The 20,946-nt window shown below is 38.8% G+C and overlaps 1 protein-coding gene across 4 annotated transcripts in view; it reads left to right on the forward strand.

Moving 5' to 3' along the window:
• LOC106084958 (ribose-phosphate pyrophosphokinase 2) overlaps window positions 1-20,946 on the forward strand; it is a 140,504-nt gene that overhangs the window by 25,132 nt on the left and 94,426 nt on the right. For 3 of the 4 annotated variants that reach the window (XM_059360642.1, XM_013248944.2, XM_013248945.2), the window contains exon 2: window positions 2,431-2,656. In XM_059360642.1, the coding sequence (XP_059216625.1) occupies window positions 2,439-2,656 (218 nt within the window). In that variant the 5' untranslated portion in view covers window positions 2,431-2,438. Of the gene's footprint in view, window positions 1-2,430; window positions 2,657-4,016; window positions 4,046-20,946 lie in introns of those variants that run through there. The other variant, XM_013248946.2, reaches the window with a different exon arrangement.

Raw genomic sequence — 20,946 nt, forward strand, 5'->3', positions numbered from 1 at the left:
GCATATGAAAACCAAGTTAATTACTGCAAAATCGCCGAGGATAACTCCAAATTAATTCCCTTCTTGTCATTTATGGGTATTCGTTAAGAATGGAGAACAAAATCATAGATGTCGAGGGACCAAATACTGTTGCAAGGAGTCGCACTGCTTCAAATTAAGAAAAAAGGGTGTAAGCTCTGAAATTGACTCTAACTGGTACGAGTGTTAAGCGATCTCTTCTAAATTCCCTAAATTCTTGGTAATAAATGCGGCTTTTATGCGTTCAATACCTTCAATCGGCAAACAGGGCTATGCGGCGGGTGCATACAAATGCTGGCGACCTTTGTGACGTACACTACCATTTGGTATGGCAGCCATGTAAGAACTTCTCCACAATGAGGTGTCGCACTGCAACATATCGCTTGGACTCGGCTATAAAATAGAGGCCCCTTATCATTGAGTTTAACCTTGAATCGGACAGCACTCATTGATATGCGAGAAATTTGTCCCTGCTCCTTAATGGAATGGTCATGGACAAGTGCAATATCAAGATAAAGACCATCTTTGAACGTGAGGCTGTTGATTGACTTCAACAAACAGATGGACGGACATGTCTAGATCATATATGAATAACGACGCTCTATTACTTTGCAGCGTTGAAAATGTATAATTTGATATGTTCCAAATAGAATGGCCAGCACTTCGGTGGTGGGCAACAAAACATACCCTATTTTTGACTTGTAGAACATTTGGTCGGGTTTGGTAGGATTTATCTTAAATTTTGGTAGGATTGACGTTGAGTCGTGCGAGAGTTAAATTTTTGTGCCGTGCGCGTGCGTGAACGTGAGGCGACATAAAAAATCGAGCGTTAGTAAGATTTTTTTTCTCGTCAGCGTGAGTGGAAAATCACTCACGCGCACATCTCTACTTTCCACTATCTGAAACTGTATACGCGCCCCGTAGCTTTCAGCTAAGCTTCCCATGATAACGTTGAACACCACACAAGTGGGAGCTCAAAGCTCCAGCCTGTGTGGTGCTCACTGTTATCCAGTGTCGGCAGCAATTTTGTACTAGGTTAGGTGAGGTTAGGTTGAAAAGAGGGTGCAAATATTAATCCGCCACTATGGCCATACACCTAAGCCAGTAATCGGCTTGTTGTGCGCTCTGAGATATATAAAGTAACCTCTAAAAAGAAAATTTTATGTTAAGAATTCCGTCCCTGGGCTCTTTATGTAGACCCCCAGGCCCTCTCTGTCCTCCAGCTTTGATCCATCCGTGTAATATGATCTTCCAGATGGCAATACTAGGGTTCCGTCAATCCGAGACTGTGGCGATGGCAGCAGTGCCTCGCACTGGACTTCAAGGTTCATCTTAGGTATCCGATCGGAAACCTCTTCCCTTTCTTCCAGGTTTCCTATTGTCGCCTCGCACTGGACTTCAAGGTTAATCTCAGGTATCCGATCGGAAACCTCTTCCCTTTCTTCCAGGTTTCCTATTGTCGCCTCGACCATACCGCGATGGTATGAGCTGCTCGCCTTAAGTCTCATAGTTGCAGTGGCTGCTTCACACTTAATCTGCATGTCAATGGGTCATCGCTTGTTGTCTGAACCTGTTGTATGGTCCTTATGTTGCACTTTTTCTCCATAGCAGTCCACCAAACTACTGAGGCGTAAGTAAGTACTGGTCTAATCACGCTCCTGTAGAGCCAGTGGAATATCCTCGGCTTCAGGCCCCATTTCGAGCCTACGGCCCTTCTACATAGTGCCGAACATCTGTGAGCCTTCTCAGTGCGCTCCTGAATGTGACACTTCCAATTCAGTTTCCTATCCAAGGTCACACCTATGTATTTGACCTTGTCAGATGTCAAATGTTGTACTAAAAGTACACATGTACCATCAATTGTCTAAATTTATTGTCGAATTAAAAGTGATGGATTCCCAAGATTCGTCCCGGCCGAACTTAGCACATTTTTACTTGTTTCTGTTGCCATACTTACATTGCCACTTTTCTTGATTAAGGTCTGGTTTTAAAATCAATAGAATAAAACATTACTGGCATCCCTATGTACTCTTATTTCACCTTTCTGGGAATTCTTTTAGTAATAAAACTAAATGGATTAACCAGAGGCAATTAGGATTTGGAAAAAGAATACATAATGATAAGATGAAATATGACTCTTAGAGAAAAATGCCTTTTTTTGCACCATGCCTTTTTTTGCACCTACCTGTTTTTTGTGTGAGCGCGATGACATCCCTTCTGCTTTTGTGTGCAGTTAAGAGCATGCTTTAACCGTCTTTGTTGTTTGAATGCGGGTGAGAGTATAACTAAAGAGAATGAATTGTTGCTCTTTATATGGTGGTGTTTGTGTGTGTGTGTGTGAGAGAGAGAGAATGTTTCGTGTTTTTTCGTTTGCCTATATTATTTTTTTGTAATAAAAACTTGTACTCGTAGATTGTGTGATGCCAGTTCGATCTGCTAATCCGATACGCGCAAAAAGTTTGATACGCGACAATTTGGAGAAACAAGCCAGTACATTAAATTCATTACACTCCAGAATGCCAAACATTAAAGTGTTTTCGGGTACATCGCATCCGGATCTGGCCCAAAGGATTGTCGACCGTTTGGGTATCGATTTGGGCAAGGTGGTCACCAAGAAATTTAGCAATTTGGAAACATGGTAAGTACTGCTCTATACCCACGAAAAAAAGAATAAAAACACCAAGAATGTTTGTTATACCAAATAGAAAAAGGTGCAAAAGAATATCGACACAAAGAAAGCAAAGTGAAAAACGAAAAAAATAAAAATGATAAACAAAAACGAATACGATAAGTTAAAAAAACAACTTATGAAACAATAATTGCCTAGAAAATCTATAACAATTTATTAAATGTTAAAAATAAATTGAATATATTAGTGAAATGTGTTGCTTCGTTTATGAGTTGTCAAAGAAAACACGTGAATATTTTTTCTACATCATTTTTTTTACGATGAAGTGTTGTGTGCTTATTGTTGTTGTTCTGTATACTTCTCTATATGCCAAAGGAAATGAAACACATGCATTGGTCCTTGTTACCCGATGCTTTATACATGTTTGTGTGTTATAACGTTTCAGGGGAATGAAAAAAAATATATAATATTTTTCTAGCCATATTAAATCTGGTTTTGTTTGGTGGTTTTCGCAAACAGCATTGGTGTTTAAAAATATATTTTGTGTGTTGCTAACCATTTCCTATAATCAACAACAAACATAACCATGGCGACATCTAAACAACGTCAAGGGTGTCTGCTGCCCTTGCCACTCGAAAAAAAGAATACTCGGTTGCCCTGAATGTCATCAAAGAAGTTTTGAAGTTTACCACTAACAATTGTGCAATAAGTTGTAAGGTAAAAATGTTGAAGAGCAGGAGGAAGCAAGCAAGCAAGCTTGCGTTGGAATTCACCTGTTTGTCTTTTTGCTCGGTGGTTGCCGCAGCAGTGCTCTCAAGAAGATATTGATTTCATTCATAACAACATTTCAGCCTGTGTGCTTCCAATGACTGTACCTTTCTCACGCGACAGTGCTATTTAGATTTCCGATTTTCTTTCTGACATCAACAAAGTATTTATTATTCGTCGTGTTCTCTACACAACAATTTCAGCCCCAAACATTCGTACGTACATGCATAAATACTAACATACTGGCAAAACATATGATTGATTTAATATCTAACACAGTTAGTCAGCCAGCAATGGCAGCGTTGTGGGGCTCCGTAACGCAGCAGCGGCTAAACAACCCACCAAACGACGCTAGTGAACAGACAATATCTGCTTACATACCTACAAACCTACATCTATACATCTATATTTGCTATTAATTAAATTAACATATCGACCGAAAACATTAAATGCTTACTTCCTCCGGCTGCTACCTCTCACCTAGTAGCCAGTGACAGTGAGGAGTAGTCTACAAGAAAACAAATCAAAGTAGAGTAGTAAATATGGGTTAAAAAGTGTGAAAAAATAAAGTGTTATTAAGCAAAAAAAAGACGCGTTGTTGTGTTTGGAAAAAGATATGTACATACATATGTATGTATTCTCCCCCTTCACCCTTTTTTCCAGTGCCTGTAGCGAACAATAGAAATCATGTGGTTTAGTGAGACGCGTCGTAACCTAACCAAAATACACTTCTTTTTGCCGCTCCAGCTCCTTGAACAGAACAGTTGTAAATAAAATAGGAGGCATGCATGCACGCTTATTGTAGGCAGACACGTTATGCTGTGATCATAATACATAGCAAATTTATAGGTTATAAATTTATGAGTTTTCTTTTGTATTTTAATTTCAATCAAACAAAAAATGGTACTCGTTTAAAATATTCAACAGAAATACCACAAGGGAAAATGTTTTTTTTTATTATTATATTCTCATTTACAAAAACAAACACTCTCATAAACAATTACTCTTAAAAATGCGCGCGCATTCCTTTTTGAGGTAGTTTGTTCTGTCATGTCGCTTAACTTTTTATGAGATACCTAAATGCCGTTCTAATTTCTCTCTCACTCTTCCTCTCTTAGTTTTTGGTAAATATGAGTTTTTCGCAAATTAAAAGAAACCAATGTTGCCGTTTTGTTCAAATTTGTTGGGGTTTTGTCAGATGGCAGGTGAAATCCATATTCTGTCGGTTATTGGGAACCCTAATTTGATTAACCGATTAATGATGAATGGGTAGAGAAAAATGCTCAAGGATAGAGCTGTCTTAGAAAAATTCAAGCTCGAGTTAGGAAAGAGGTATCCCAATAAAATATGGATTGGAGTAATGTAGGGATCCCAAAGTCGACTTTTGACCAATCGATTATTCGACTTTCATTGATTAAAAAGTCGAATAATCGATTTTGAAGTCGAAAAAGCTGCATACCAGTTTGGCTTTGCTAATGTTTCTGCTAGATTGCTAGGTAAGAACTGTTCCAAGCCAAATTTTGGGCTAACGTAAGTGTAAGATTCAGCTCCTATATAAGGGTACATTTCACAAATAGAGAATTTTGCACCGAATTGAGCGAAGTCTAGATGGAATTTAGAATAGGTAAACTTCGATTTGGAGTAAGCGGTATTTTTTATGGTGACAACAACACATTTTTGAAAAATGGTCTTTGATAATGGCGGATACATAAAATCAGATTGAAAAGAGATATTTTTAGGTTTTATAGAGGAAGTGATAGAGAATAAAAAATCGGTACTCATATTTGCAATAAAATATGATGTCCCCTCCTCTTTATGAATATACAAAGAAATGACCATGTCTTGATGGCAAAAGTTTATAAAAACTTGTAAACTGGATGCAAAAGTCGACTTTTTGCAAAGAAAAGTCCAAAAAGTCGACTTATACGGATAGAGATAACTCTTTGAAATGTTATCGTTATCGAAATCATGTGCAAAATTTCAAGCCCCTAGGCGATCTGGGTGTCTCTTGACAGGACCCTAAAGTTGGTCAACTCGGCATTCTTCGGGGTGCCGAATCTTCATTTGTGGTCCGATTTTCGAAATTCTTGTTTTTGGAAATCGGACCACAAATGAAGATTTGGCAGCCCGAACAATTTTTCGAAATGCCGAAATGTGACCAACTTTAGGGGCCTGCCAAGAGGCACCCTGACCACCAGAGGCCTTAAAATGTTGCACATGATCTCGAAAACACTTTAGCTTTAAATATTTCCAATTTTAAAGAATTATCTCCATCCGTTCTCAAATGGCATACTGTCTACTTGTTTTTTTTTTCGATTTTCTACCACTGCATCAGCTGACTTCCAAAATATATCAATGTAAAGTTTGGGTACCGTTGTACTGCGGTGTTTAAATTTCGTACGAACGCAAAGTACCGAAACAAAGCAACTGTGGGTTACGATATGAAACATATTGAATGCAATGCATAGTTTACTATTATTAAATTTTTTAACAAATTTAACATTAATGCTAATATTTTTTTAACCATTGTATGTGCAAAAACAAAAAATATGTTAAAGCTTCAACAATTAATTTTATGCTTGGTGGCTTTTTGGTTGCCTTAAAAATACTTAACCGATACATTTTTAAATAGTATACAATGTGAAAATTTAGTACCGTGGCATTTTGAAACACGATACATTGTTCGAATACAAAGCAACTAATATTTTGGAAATCAGCCATACCTGTGTGTATATCGAAATATGGAATTAATATTGCTTACTTTTATTTAAAGAAGTTTTTGTGCCTAATTGTGAACGCCTAGCCTCACTCGGACGAGAACGGCTGACTTATATAATCATGCCGGTCAAGAATATATACCTACTTTATAGCATTTTTTTGTTTGTTTTAAAGTGAAATCTTATCTTCATACACGTTGCCTGTGAAACACCATTGTAATATCCATCATATGGCAACACTCCCTTATTATATGGTTTTAATGAGTGTAAGTGATACTGTACTCACCAACACTTGCAAACAATACCAATTAAAATTCGCTCCATACAAATATTTTGTGACAGATAAAAATATGAATGAATGAAATGGCAAATTAAAGGAAAGGTAACAAAAAGAACTACGAGTATGAGAAGCAACAACAATCTATGTAAAAAAAGCTCTGTTAAAAAAATAACATGGTTATTTGTGTTTTTTTTTTTGTAATAACGGTAAAGAGAAGTTTAAGAGCACAAAACTCCTACTTGCATGTCTGGTATGAAGTCATACCTATAGGCTGGTACTATATTTGTTTTTAATGTTGAAAACACTTATTTTTACGGTTACTTTTTTGAAACACTACAAAAATCTCAATGAAAACATAATATCTGCAAGTTTTTTTGCTTCATAATCTACTATCGAAAAGAGTAATCACGAAAAAATGTTGCGAAAAACACACATAGTACTAGCCATATTGTGGAACATTCATTTCATGTTGTAGGGCACATTGTGTTTCCTTGGCATCGCTCCAAATAGATAGCTCCGACAGAGACAGCTTTAGATCCTACGAACGTACCTAGATAACTCTATCACTAAATATACAGATATCCCACCAGCCACCGTTCCTTGACGGCACAATTTCCGCAGCCCTGGAAAATGCCAAGACCTTCGCCTGGAATATGCTGCAATTTTCTCTCATATGAAGAGAGACGTTGATGAGTAGTTCCGCACATTGGAGTCCGCAACCCAAACTTTATTTGCCCCTTCTGATATTCCGGCTTCATTCCACAATGTCCACCCTCGTTATGTAGTTACTCTGCAAGTTGGCCATAGTCCTGGTATGCTGGTATATCTGACCGGTAACTTCCGTAGCGGGTCATGTCGGAACAACCTGAACAGTGTCCTCTTCGTCGGCCCTATTAACACCTCCAAGGACCTGGTCCCAGTAGCACTCATAGTATCATTAATTGCCCAGAAACACCAAGGAATTCCGCCGATTTCGATAGCCGCAAAGGCTGTCCCTTAACCTTAACTCAGGAACTTTCATCCAAGGGGAAAATAAGATCAGATGGAATTCGCTAAGCCATCTAATATGTATGATACTTAAATCAGTTTTTATTTGATTTTTTTTAAGGTTTTATTTGATCGGGGGATAGGTTTCTAATTTCAGCCAATCGGATCAAAATTGGGGCTTCAAGAATTTAAATATGGGGATCCATTTATAAGAAGGCTAAACCAATTTATGAACCAAGTGGGTGGGGTTTGGTAGGAGTTTTCTATGGGCCCAATCAGTCCAATCGGGGAATATGGTTATATGGGGTCCATTTCTATTTATGAATCTATCTAGGTGATATTCGGTGTGTATCACAATGGACTTAAATTGTCCAAGTGAGTCTGCTAAGGAAATAGACTGCCACTAAAATCTAATCTAAACCTATATTCATACCTGAACCCATTGAAGCTTACGCAATTCCCAGCAACCCACATCAATGAGAAGTAACTATGCAAACTTTCAGGCGGATGCCTTCATTTTTACCGACAGGCGAAAAGAATTCGGATAAATACCATACCCTACAAGAATGATCTATATGGCGGCCATTCCGAAAGTTGGACCTATGTGACCCATGCTTGGCACTAATTGATTGGGTTGCCTAAAAAGTAATTGCTGATTTTTTAAAAGAAAGTAAATGCATTTTTAATAAAACTTAGAATGAACTTTAATCAAATATATACATTTTTCATTTTCCTTTTGTTCGATAACCTTTTGCTATCTTCCTGGCAAATTTAGTATTCCACGCTCATAGAACTTCTGGCCTTTATCTGCAAAAAACTGAACCAAGTGCGATTTTATAGCCACCACCGAAAGATTTACCATTTAAGGAGTTCTGCAAAGATCGAAATAAATGGTAGTCTGATGGTGCAAGGTCAGGGCTATATGGTGGATGCATCAAAAGTTCCCAGCCAAGCTCACTCAGTTTTTGACGAGTGACCAAAGATGTGTGCGGTCTAGCGTTGTCCTGGTGGAATAGACACCTTTACGATTGACCAATTCTGGTCGCTTCTTTTTGATGGCTGTATTCAATTTGTCCAATTGTTGACAGTAAACATCCGAATTAATCGTTTGGTTCCTTGAAAGTAGCTCAAAATATACCACACCCTTCCAATCCCACCAAACAGACAGCATAACCTTCTTTTGGTGGATATCAGCCTTTGAAGTGGTTTGAGCTGGTTCACCATGCTTGAACCATGATCGTTTTCGACTAACGTTGTTGTAAACAATCCATTTTTCATCTCCAGTTATGATTCGTTTTAAAAACGGATCGAATTCATTGCGTTTAAGGTGCATATCACAAGCGTTGATTCGGTTTGTTAAATGAATTTCTTTCAATACATGTGGTACCCAAATATCAAGCTTTTTCACCAGTCCAAGACTTTTTATGTGATAATGAACGGTTGATTTTGGTATATTTAACTTCTCTCCTATCTCACGCTCAGTTACATGACGATCCAATTCTATTAATGCTTTGATTTGGTCATCATCAACTTCATTTGGCCGAACTGAACGTGGCTCATCTTTAAGTGAAAAATCTCCAGAACGGAATTTGCGAAACCAATTTTGACACTGTCTTCCTTTTAAGGCTTTATCACCATACACATCTCGTAACTATTTAGCAACCTGCTCCGCTTTTTTTCCTTTACGGAAATAATAAAGTAAAATTTGACGAAAATGCTCCTTTGTGGGTCGCATATTAAAATTGACGCCAAACAAACAAATGTAAACAAAATTTCGCGCACTTTTTTTCTAAAGCAAGCTAAAAGTAACAGCTGATAACTGACAGAAGAAAGAACGCAATTACAGAGTCACAAGCCGTTGAAAAAATTTGTCAACGCCGACTATATGAAAAATCCGCAATTACTTTTTGCGCAACCCAATAGAAGGGGACTAATACAACTATGGGTCTAAACTTCAACGAAAACTGATGAAAACTACGATTACCATAACAAATAAAACAGGATCAAAAACAGAACTGTACTTCAAGTTTCATTCCGATAGCATCACCTGTGAAAACAATAGTGTGCTTAGAGCAAACAGGTAAACGGATGTGACTCAAGTGCTTCGACTAAACAAACTTGATTGCACAATACGAGGTACTTGTATTCATACTCTCTATTCGTTCAATATTTGTGTTCGGTATTTTACCATATTTTTTGTGTAACCACAGAAAGTTGGAATAATCGCGACCATCTGGTAAGCCTATACCTACCCTATCGGCAAAACAAATGTGTTCGAATCCTGACGAGAACATCGAACATTTTTTATTGGTGTTTAATCCCTCAATAATGCTACCGACATTTGTGAAGTACTCTTTTAAGTGGTGTCGCTCTACGGCACGCCGTTCGAACGTGGCATGAAAAAAGAGGTCCCTTATGTTGTTTATGGGATATTTTTGTGGCATTTTGTGGCATATTTTCATTAGGAATTGAAAATACTAATTTGTAATAAAACCCGAATAACCAAACAAGTAAAACCGTACTAAGTTCGGCCAGGCCGAATCTTGGGAACCCACCACCATGGGTTGATATATGTGCTATATCAAGTTATTGACCGAGTCATAGAAAAACACCACCTCCAAAATTTCAGGCAAATAGAGTAATAATTGCGGCCTCCAGAGGCTAAAATAGTAAAATCGGTAGACGGGTTTACATGGCAACTTTAACAGGTTATATACCGATTTAGATCAGTCATACCAAAACGACATATGCAACCATATTGGATAAGAATTGTGCCCTCTAGAAGCTCAAGAAGTCAAATCGGGAGATCGGTTTATATGGCGGCTATATCAGGATATGGGCTGATTTGGACAATACTTGGTTCAATTGTCATAGCAAAACGCCACGTGCAAAATTTCAGCCAATTCGGATAAGAATTGCGCCCTCTAGAGGCTCAAGGTCCAAGATCGGCTTATATGGCAGCTATATCAGGTTATCAACCGATTGAGACCATACTTGACACAGCTTTTGGAAGTCAAAATAAAACACTTCATGCAAAATTTCGGCCAAATCGGATGAGAATTGCGCCCTCTGGAAGTCCAAGAAGTCTTATCGGGAGATCGGTTTATATGGTGGCTATATCATGTTTTGGGCTGATTTAGACCATACTTGGCACAATTGTCAATTGGAAGTCATAACAAAACACAACGTGCAAAATTTCAGACAATTCGGAAAAGAATTGCGCCCTCTAGAGGCTCAAGAAGTCAAGACCCAAGATCGATTTATATGGCAGCTACATATATTAAAATATGCACCGACTTGGCCCATAAACAATCCCAACCGACCTACACTAATAAGAAGTAAAGTGTTGCCGATGTTCGGATTTCCGTATTTTATGAACGCAGACACACTTTCTACGACAGACGATTAACGTAGCACCGAGAGACTCGGTTCAATCACCGCCTGACCGCTGCAGATCACCCGTATATAGACAGTCTTTAGCCATCATCCGGCTTTAATCTCGTGGTGTCCTTTACACTCCACAGCTCGTTAGTCAACCTAACTAAATCTTCCCTTTAAGACTTTCTTACATTTTAAGGCCGATGTTGAATCTGCAGCATAACTACCCTAATCCAATAGCCGCATTCGGGGTTTTCTTACATCCTTATACCATCATATTTTGTTCTTCCTACTTTTCGGTTACCTGGCCAGGCAAGCCGGCTTTTAGGCAGATACTACAGGCTTTGGACCAAGACCTCGATGTTCTCTTCACTTGAAAAAGTCCTCCCTAGCGTACGGAATGCTTCTTCTTATTGACCTATTAAACTTCTACCATTGCGTTCTCCTTGGTCGTCTTAATAACATGTATCGCCACTGGATGATGTTTATCAATTTACCTTTAGTGGTGTTACTTTTTAATAAGCCTCCTATCAATGGTAGTGTGAGTAGATCAGTTTATATTCTAGGACTACGATTGATCAATAGATAGTCGAATGTGTTCCCTGATCTGTTCTTCAGAATATCAGCAGGGCAACTGTCTGTCCTACTTTCATAATCATAATCTTAACAATAACATATATTTATACTGTTGGCTTGGTTTCCAACCGTCTATTTTGATGCTCACTGTATATATTGAAGGCGAATATAAATCATAACAGTTGTTATTTTTATGCTTTCTACATTATTTCTCAAGCTCGAGTAAAAAAATAATAAAATGTGACATGCATAACACTACCAGCATACAAACATTAAAACACATACTAACGTATGTTATGAATGTATATATGTAGGCATGCATGTTTGCAGAAACCATATGTTTATTGGCTTGGGGCCAAGCACAAAACGAACGAATGAAACACTTTCCGAAAGAATTAAAAAAGCATAAAAGTCAAACAAATCCCTCAAACCAAACATCAAAACACAAAAGAAGATTGCCACATGCGAAATAGTATAGGGCAGAATGAAATGGGGGGCAAAAAAGTGTCTAATAGAGGCTAAAACGAAGTCGACATACATGGCTACACATTTCTGAGATATAAACAATGGGGCGAACAGCTGATTTTATAGACTCAATCAAACACACACCCCCACACATATACACTTACTCACTCTCTGGCTCTCTATTTGCCATACAAAACAGCCGGCAAACATTGACCACCGAGAGGGAAGTATTGTAAATACATACTCTCAAAATCTATGAAATAAACTTACATTTTCGATCGACTAGACGAAGGCAATAACCTAAAGTTTAGTTTATTAACACAATCGATTAGCCAATGCCTGAGATGTCTACACAAAATTAACAACAAATTCCTTTGGTTGTTTATCGATTGTATTTGTAGCTCTACAGCTCAAGACAAATGGCATTGTGTGATTCTGTTTTTGTTTTGGTATGGTGTGGTGTATGGTGAGGTAAATGTTTCAAATCAAATAAAAAACTTGAGAATTTAAGCTAATTATCATGGACATTAGATATTTAAAATGATTAGGTTGACGCAAACATGAACAATGATAACAACTAAAGCGTAGAGTACGACGTAGATGGCTAGTCAATAGGCCAAAACAGAAATATGGTAACCTCAGTGGTATTCGTTGGTGAAGCAGATAGGATTTGAAGGCCACCTTGGTGCATTGGTCCGCCTATAACTCCGAACGCCTGGGTTCATATCCCGGCCTGAACATCAGTTATTCCCTTACAAATGCTGGCGACATTTTTAAGGTATCCACGCATGTTAAATCTTCGTGGCATAAAATTAAATACCCATATAATTGAGCTAAAACTTAAATAGGACTGCATTCATTGACATGTGAAAAGAATGAAAAGAATGTTCTTTAATAGAATGAGCATGGACTAATTTGCAGAAGATGGGATCTTCCTAAATACGGATACTTCGAAACCGGACAAATACAGTTGACATACATCATAATTGAGACGGTGTTTCTTTCCATTACAGGGTAGCTGACACGAAGTGTTACCAAGTTCACACTGGTATACAACCCAGCACGGCGTATACAAATTAATCACATTGGCATAAAAGTGAATGAACACACACATGATAACTGGTCAACCACAAATGTTCATAAATCAACAGCAGTGTTTGTGAAAGAAAGGTCCCCCTGTGTGTCAACGTGTTGTGCACAGTTTATTTTTAATGATTGCAAAAAGTTTTTGTGAGCTGCTGAGTATCGAACCTGTGTTTCTTCGATCCCATGACAGCCAGTCGCCTATGCAGAAACAATGCTTAAGAGTCATTTGCACTTAAAGTTGCTATATATACATTTTGGAGGGGCGATGTTCACAACGGTTGATGTATGAAACAACAACGCGCGTTGAAAAAAACCACCCCGCATGTTGACAATATATTCAACAACGTCTGTGTATGATAATGGCACCATTGATGCATGAATTTACGACGTTTTTTTCATATCAGTGTAAAGCAGATGTTAGCATGGTTTCAAATTCTGGCAAGTACATCAAAAAATGTTCAGTAGTGGTTATCCCCTCCTTTACATATGTAAACTGCATTTGTCAGACCTATTATGCTATATGGTGTTGTGGTCCGGTGGACGACGCTTCACATTCCACCTACTGTTCAATAAACAGCTGGATCCAAAGGATGCTTTGTTTGTGCATCCCAGCCGCACTGAGGACGACACCATTTGATGCACTGAATTTAATGCTACATCAAATGCTAATGGAGATTGAGGCTAGACAAATTGCTGTGACCACTGCTGTGAGGCTAAGGGAGCTTTCTCTTTGGTAATGTGGCGGCTACGGACAATGTGTTATTCTTGTTACAATGTCCGATGTTCCAGACAGTGTAGATAATACACTGCCTGAGCTGCTTTTTGTACCGCTATTCCTAATAGAACCGACTGGAACTACATTCCTGGTAAGATAAGTTACAAAGGGTTCTATACGGATGGTTTCAAACTAAGCGACTAGGTGGGCTTTGGAGTATACTATGAAGAACTAGGACTGGTCATATCGAGAAGTTTACCCGACCACTGTAGTGTGTATCAAGCGGAGATCCTTGCAATTAAAGAAGTGATGGAACAACTAATGCCAGACAGGCATTAAATTCCTCAGATCTCTCAGCGAGATGACTGAACAGTTTAAAATTTACCTGTTCCGGGTGCAGAGCTAAAGAGAATTGTAGAACAGATTCCTGTTCCTGGGGAACAGGAATCTGTGGGTATACTTCTAGCGACATGTAAGCTTAGTCTTCAGGATTAGGCGTGAAGGGCAACGAAAGACAGATAGTGACAAAGCTGCGGTTGTGAACACTCCAAAATTATGTGGCCCAATCTAGACTTGAACGACAATGAAAGGTAAAAATCAGGAGATTGATTTATATATAAGCAATATCTATGCACATGGAGGCCACCGTAGCGCAAGGGTTTGCATGTCCGCCTATGACGCTTATCGCCCGGATTCGAATCCTGGCGAGACCATCAGAAAAAATGTTTTTTTGGTTTTTCCCTGCCAATACTGGCAACATTTCTGAGGTACTATGCCATGTAAAAACTTCTCTCCAAAGAGGTGTTGCACTACGGACTCGGCTATAAAAAGGAGGCCCCTTATCATTGTGGACATTCGCAAGTTGTTGGGCTTTTAAAAACAATCTGGATGTTTCTACGTTGGGAACTAAAATGCATCTTGCTCTCCTGTTCCTGTGGTATCACAATGGGCGAAAACGTTTAAGTGAGTCTGATGGCAGACTGCAACTTAAACCTAACCTAATCACCCCTAATATTTCTGGCGAAATTAGTAAGGTACTTTGTCATGTTTCCAAAGAGTTGTCGCACTACGCACACCGTTCGGACTCGGCTATTAATGGTATATTGATGGACAAATTTCCGTTTGTAAAGAATTTGCTTCTACGTTTATTTAAAACGAAAATTATTCGTGTTGGAGTTCCAGCGTAATAGTGCAATTGCATTATATTTGGCTGCAAAATCCCAACGGGGTGTTGTTTGCGAACTCAAACAGCTCAAAGTGAACAAAATGTTTTGTGTTTCGCACCATAAATCGTTATAATAATACTGGTAGCAAAGTCAAACAAGATTCGGAAGACCTCAGCTTGGATGACTTAAAATTTTGTTTTTTAACAGATTCACCAGACATTATATTTGAGCTTTTTCCAACCGGTCTACATATTCGTTTTGGGGGTTTTTGAGCTGGGGCTCTTCCCCCAGGCTTCTTTTGGGTGAACCATTCCCCAGCATACTTGATTCCATTTTTTTAACCACATTTCTGATTTCCAATTGCCTTAAGATTGCAGACAAAATTTCGCTAAATTCTAATTATAAAGACGTTTCATTTGAGTCCCATATAGTCCCAGTCAGAATATAAAGGGTGCTTTTTTAAGAGCTAAAGGAAAGTTAAAAAAAAAACTCATTAAAATATCGATAGTACGGACCATATAATTTAATGTTTGAAGATTATTTCATGCAAATGTTGACCGTGACTGAGCCTCAAATGGTCCATCCGCTTAGTCCAATTTGGGCATACTCTTTCCAACATTTCGGCCGGTGTCTCACGAATAAATGCTTCAATGTTGTCTTCCAATGCGTCTATTGAAGCGGGCTTGTCTGTATAGACATGAGCTTAAACATAGCCGTACAAAAAGTAGTTTAAAGACGTTAAATCGTACGATCTGGGCGGCCACTTCACCGGTCTCGAACGTGAAATAATCTCGCTTCTCAACAAGTCCATTGTTACTCGTGCTGTGTGGCATGTGGCATCGAATCGTTGAAACCACATGCCATGCAAGTTAAGCTCTTGCATTTTGGACAAAAAAAAAGTTGGATATCATCTCACTATAGCGCTCACCATTCACAGTTACATTACGATTCGCATCATCTTTGAAGAAGTACGGTCCAATGATGTCACCAGCCCATAAACCGCACCAAACTTTGACTTTTTCTGAATGCATTGGTAGCTCTTGCAATGCTTCTGGCTGATCTTCACTCCAAAATCGACAATTCTGCTTATTTACGTACCCATTGAGCCAATGATGTCACGAGCCCATAAACCGCACCAAACTTTGACTTTTTCTGAATGCATTGGTAGCTCTTGCAATGCTTCTGGCTGATCTTCACTCCAAAATCTACAATTCTGCTTATTTACGTACCCATTGAGCCAATGATGTCACGAGCCCATAAACCGCACCAAACTTTGACTTTTTCTGAATGCATTGGTAGCTCTTGCAATGCTTCTGGCTGATCTTCACTCCAAAATCGACAATTCTGCTTATTTACGTACCCATTGAGCCAATGATGTCACGAGCCCATAAACCGCACCAAACTTTGACTTTTTCTGAATGCATTGGTAGCTCTTGCAATGCTTCTGGCTGATCTTCACCCCAAAATCGACAATTCTGCTTATTTACGTACCCATTGAGCCACAAATGAGCTTCGTCGCTGAAGAAGAAGAAGTGCACGATGAACTTTCTTAACAGAGCACGCATTTTGATAATAAAATTTTATAATTTTCAAGCGTTGTTCGTTTGTAAGACGGTTCATGATTAAATTATTGACCAAACTGAAGATGTTTGACAGTGAAGCAAAACACGAAACGTGCGTGGGTTGTGTAAATAAGTGTTGCCAAAAACATAATAACTGAAAAATCACCCTTTATATTCGCCTTTGGGGGTTTCTTGTGGCTTGACGACGATCCAAGCACTTGATTCGTAATTTTTAGACCCTGTGGTGTAGGGTATAAGACTTTAACATCCCAAATTAGCTGAGAGCAGAGTACGAACCAAACATACAAACGGGCATAGGCTTCTTACAAGAAAGCTTGTAATATAAGTGGAGCGTTCATTAACTATGGTAGCCCTTATCAGCGAAGGTTTTACTAAAAAAGCCATTTGAGACTTCTAGCCCAATGTAGTCCACAGATAAAAGACTGAGTATTATCCCAGCAGGGGAAAAGGTTTTCGCCATTACTCCTCTACACTGACAGAAAAATGGCGGTACTTTGCCAATACCGCCTGGTATTATTTTGTTAGCGTCATTGGCAAAGATTTTTAATACCATTTGGTATCAATTCAATACCAGATAAAGGAGGCGTCACATTTGTATTCTTGTCATCGTGCCAAATGTATTTTATGAGCTTTGTACCTAAAATATTGACGCCATTATAACATTTTTGGTAAACAAATAAATAAAATGTTTTAATACAATTTGAGTGTGTAGAAACCTATTCAAATACTCGAAAGCGGTGAAAATGGAAATAGTACAAATTCTAAGGACATTCTACATCAAAAACATGATAAAAACCACTTCTGGCAATCAATAGATATGGAATCAATTGCTGAATGCAAAGAATTGAGGTTGGTCATTACTTTTTGGAGGCGCAGAGGTTAGAACGTCCGCCTATGACGCTGAATGCCTGCGTTCGAATCCTGGCGAAGCCATCAGAAAAAATTTTCAGCGGTGGTTTTCCCCTCCTAATGCTGGCAACATTTGTAAGGTACTATGCCATGTAAAACTTCTTTCCAAAGAGGTGTCGCACTACGGCACTCCGTTCGGACTCGGCTATAAACAGGAGGCCTCTTAATATTGAGCTTAAACTTGAATCGGACTAACACTCATTGATATGTGAGAAGTTTGCCCCTGTTCCTTGGTGGAATGTTCATGGGCAAAATTTGCAGTTGCATTAGCATTACTGTTTGTAATTATTAACATAAATAATCGAAATAAAATTAGATTAAAATTATTTTGAATTTTTTTTTTTGATTCATTTAGGGGTGTTAAAATCAATAACAGATTGGTATTAAGACCAATACCAGTTCGGTAATAAGGCTGGTACCAAACGGTACTAATCATTTTATGTTTCATCCATACCATCCGGTATTGCTTTCGTACCATACGGTGCTGCTTTACTATCAATACCATATGGTACTGAAATTTGCACGTTTGGTATGAACTTTTCTCTGGGTGTCGGCCCCGCCCTAGAGCAGCAGATAACCAAAAATCTTCTGGCCTCATTTCATTTCGTTGTCATCCTTGCAAACCCCACAGAATTCAGTTTCGACTCTTGTCAAAGGTCAACACCTCGGTCAACAGTTTAACTTTGCGTATTATCTCCGTTAGGACGGGGCATTGACCAAATTGCTGCTGATATTCTTGTCATTCTTGATAACCCTGCGGAATTTCTTATCTTTTTGCGCGATGGCCACTCAGCAGCCTATTTACGAGATGCTAAGCTTTGGAAAACCCTGCAACCTCTAGCATTAGTTCATGTCTAAAGATAGGCATCTACCCAATAAATTCCCACATATTGGGAATTTAGTGGGCAAATACCCAATAAATACTGAATATGTGGTACAAGCCCCTCTCTATCCATGTCTACTTGGCGCAAGCGATACTCTAGGTCCATCTGGGATATATTCCAAACTTACTTAGCCGCTAACACACTTCTCATCATTTCCAATGGCCTAGGACCTGGTTGAGTTCTATACCAATGGTCTGATATGGTACTCTTTCCACTGCCTTCTCAGCTTTGATCAAATGTAACCCGAAACTTGAGCCTTCAGCGCCGGTCCAGTTCACAAATATTGGGATTGTCGGATCAAGTATCCGCTTTCGTAGCGAAATCATTCATAGAGCCGGAAATATGGCGAAAACTGGTGAGATTGTGCTTGCTTTTTCTATGAAAATTTGTCATATAAATTGCAGACAATTTTAGAAAATTTTTCTTTGAAGATTATCCTCAGAAAAACTTTTTTGGCATAAATATGTGAAAGTCTTCTTTTGGTATTTTTTTTTTTTTAATTGGATTTTGAGAGTAATTTTTTATAATTACCATTTTATATATTTATTTTTTATAAAAATTGTATTTTAATATAATCTCATAAACAGTGATTTTTAGGGTGTCTTACAAGTAGGCGTATATATGGCGCGGCAACATTGTATGCTTGTTGAGTATTGAATCTCCTACATAGTAGATAGTACTATCTGTGTTTTCTGGCGAACACCCCATTTGATATTGAATCGGTTTTTAATACGATTTCTTTGGAACAAAATTGTGTATTCAGAACTCTTAATGCCGTTTGGGGTAGACATACTACATTGTGTTGTAATTAAATTAACCTTCAAATTCATGTGGGAAATCAACTTGGACAAGCTTTTCTTAATTTTTCTGTTATTATGAATTTCTCATATTTTTTGTTTGTTAGTTAATGATTTTTAACGATAATAAAAACTCAGCAAGGGGCAGGGTGGAGGGGGGGGGTGAAGTTTGAACGTGCGTACGTAAATGTATTTTCTTGTCGTGTGGTCATTTTAAATTGTCATATCCGACAACATGCGCAAATTGTATTGCTGGGTACCCCTTGTGGGTATAAAAACAGGGATGCCAATGCGTATATGGAATATGAATTGATCTTACGCCTTTCGCTTTGTGGTATGTTATTTAATTTTATTTTGATTTGTTGAATCTACTTCAATTGGCCATTACAGAAAATGTATTCCTATAGCCCTCTGGAAGCTATATTAGGTTGTGCACCGATTCAGCCAATACGTAGCACAGCAGATCGGATAAGAATTGCGTCCCGTAAAGGCACGTAGTGTTCTGTAACGACTGTCAACAACCGTGCGAAGTACGTTCCAAATCGCTCTATAACCGTACAAAGCTCCCATATGAGACGTCCTTCCCATTTCACATCGTGAGCCTCTGGAAGCCGCAACCGATTTGGTAGAATTTTTGCGAGTAGTGTACTGTTACGACTTTTAACAACCGTGCGAAATTCGGTTCAAATGGGTTTATAACCTGATATATGTAGCTCCTATATACACCAATTTTACATTTTGAGCCTCTGGAAGGCGCAATTGTTGTCCAATAAGGCTGAAATTTTGCGCGAAGTGTTCTGTTAAAATTCCCAACAACCGTGCTAAGCTTGGTCCTAATGGATTTTTAACCTCATATATTTAGTTGCCATATTAACCGATTTCTGGATTAGACATCTTGAGATTCATGGTAATCTTGAGATTCAAACCGATGGCTTTGGTACAGGCACATCCTCCTTCAAGACAAAGAAAGAAAACTGGTAACTAATACAAATAGTGTGCTGAGGATATGGAAATAACATTTTACCAAGCCGCTAGTGTCCGATGATGGCGGCGAAGAGGATACCGCAAAACCGATGATAATATAGATATTCATCTGCTAGTCAGAATGAGGTCCGAGACTGAGGAACAACAAGGCAGCAGGAGTCGACGGATTGCCCGTTAACTGTTTAAAACCGTAGGCGAAAGGCTGATAAGGCGTATGCATCAGCTTGTCGGCGCGATCTAGAAGAAAGCATACCCGATGATTGGAACCTCAGCATACTATGTCCCGTACACAAGAAAGGAGACAAGACGGAATGTGCCAACTTCAGGGAAATAAGTCGCCTTCCCATCGAATACAAGATACTCTCGAGCATATTGTGTGAAAGATTAAAGTCAATGAGATTATTGGGCCCTATCAACGCGGCTTTCGACCTGGTAAATCCACCGTAGACCAGATATTCACACTGCGCTAAATCCTGAAAAAAAAAACCTAGAAGGACAAGTCAACACCTGACTACAAAGCCGCTTTCGATACCCCCTTTACGTTCAAAGGTATTTCAGGCCATGTTTGCCTGTCAAGCCTGCAAAATTAATAAGACTCTGCAGGATGACACTTGCTGATACGCGTTCCTTAGTAAGAGTAGGAATACGCATTATACAACAGATCAGATAAAGAAAATGGAGAAAGTTGGGAACCACAACTTACCGGCAAACAGATGCTACTTTGGATAAAGTAGGCAGTTTAGAAACAAGGCCACCTCGATTTAAGGTCTTGGCCCCATAAAAAGCGCAATTATTGCCCGATTATATTATAGCTGCCATATAGATCGATCTCTCGGTTTGAAGTATTGGCCCCATAAAAGGCGCATTTGTTTTTGTCCGATTTTGTTTAAATTTAGAACAATGAGTTGTGTTAGGCCCCTTGATATCCTTCTGGGAGATGGCCCAGATCGGTCCAGATTTTGATATAGCTGGCATATAGACCGATCTCGCGATTTAAGGTCTTG

This window comes from Stomoxys calcitrans, chromosome 1 (genome assembly GCF_963082655.1).
Source record: "Stomoxys calcitrans chromosome 1, idStoCalc2.1, whole genome shotgun sequence".
Classification (NCBI taxonomy): Eukaryota; Metazoa; Arthropoda; class Insecta; order Diptera; family Muscidae; genus Stomoxys; species Stomoxys calcitrans.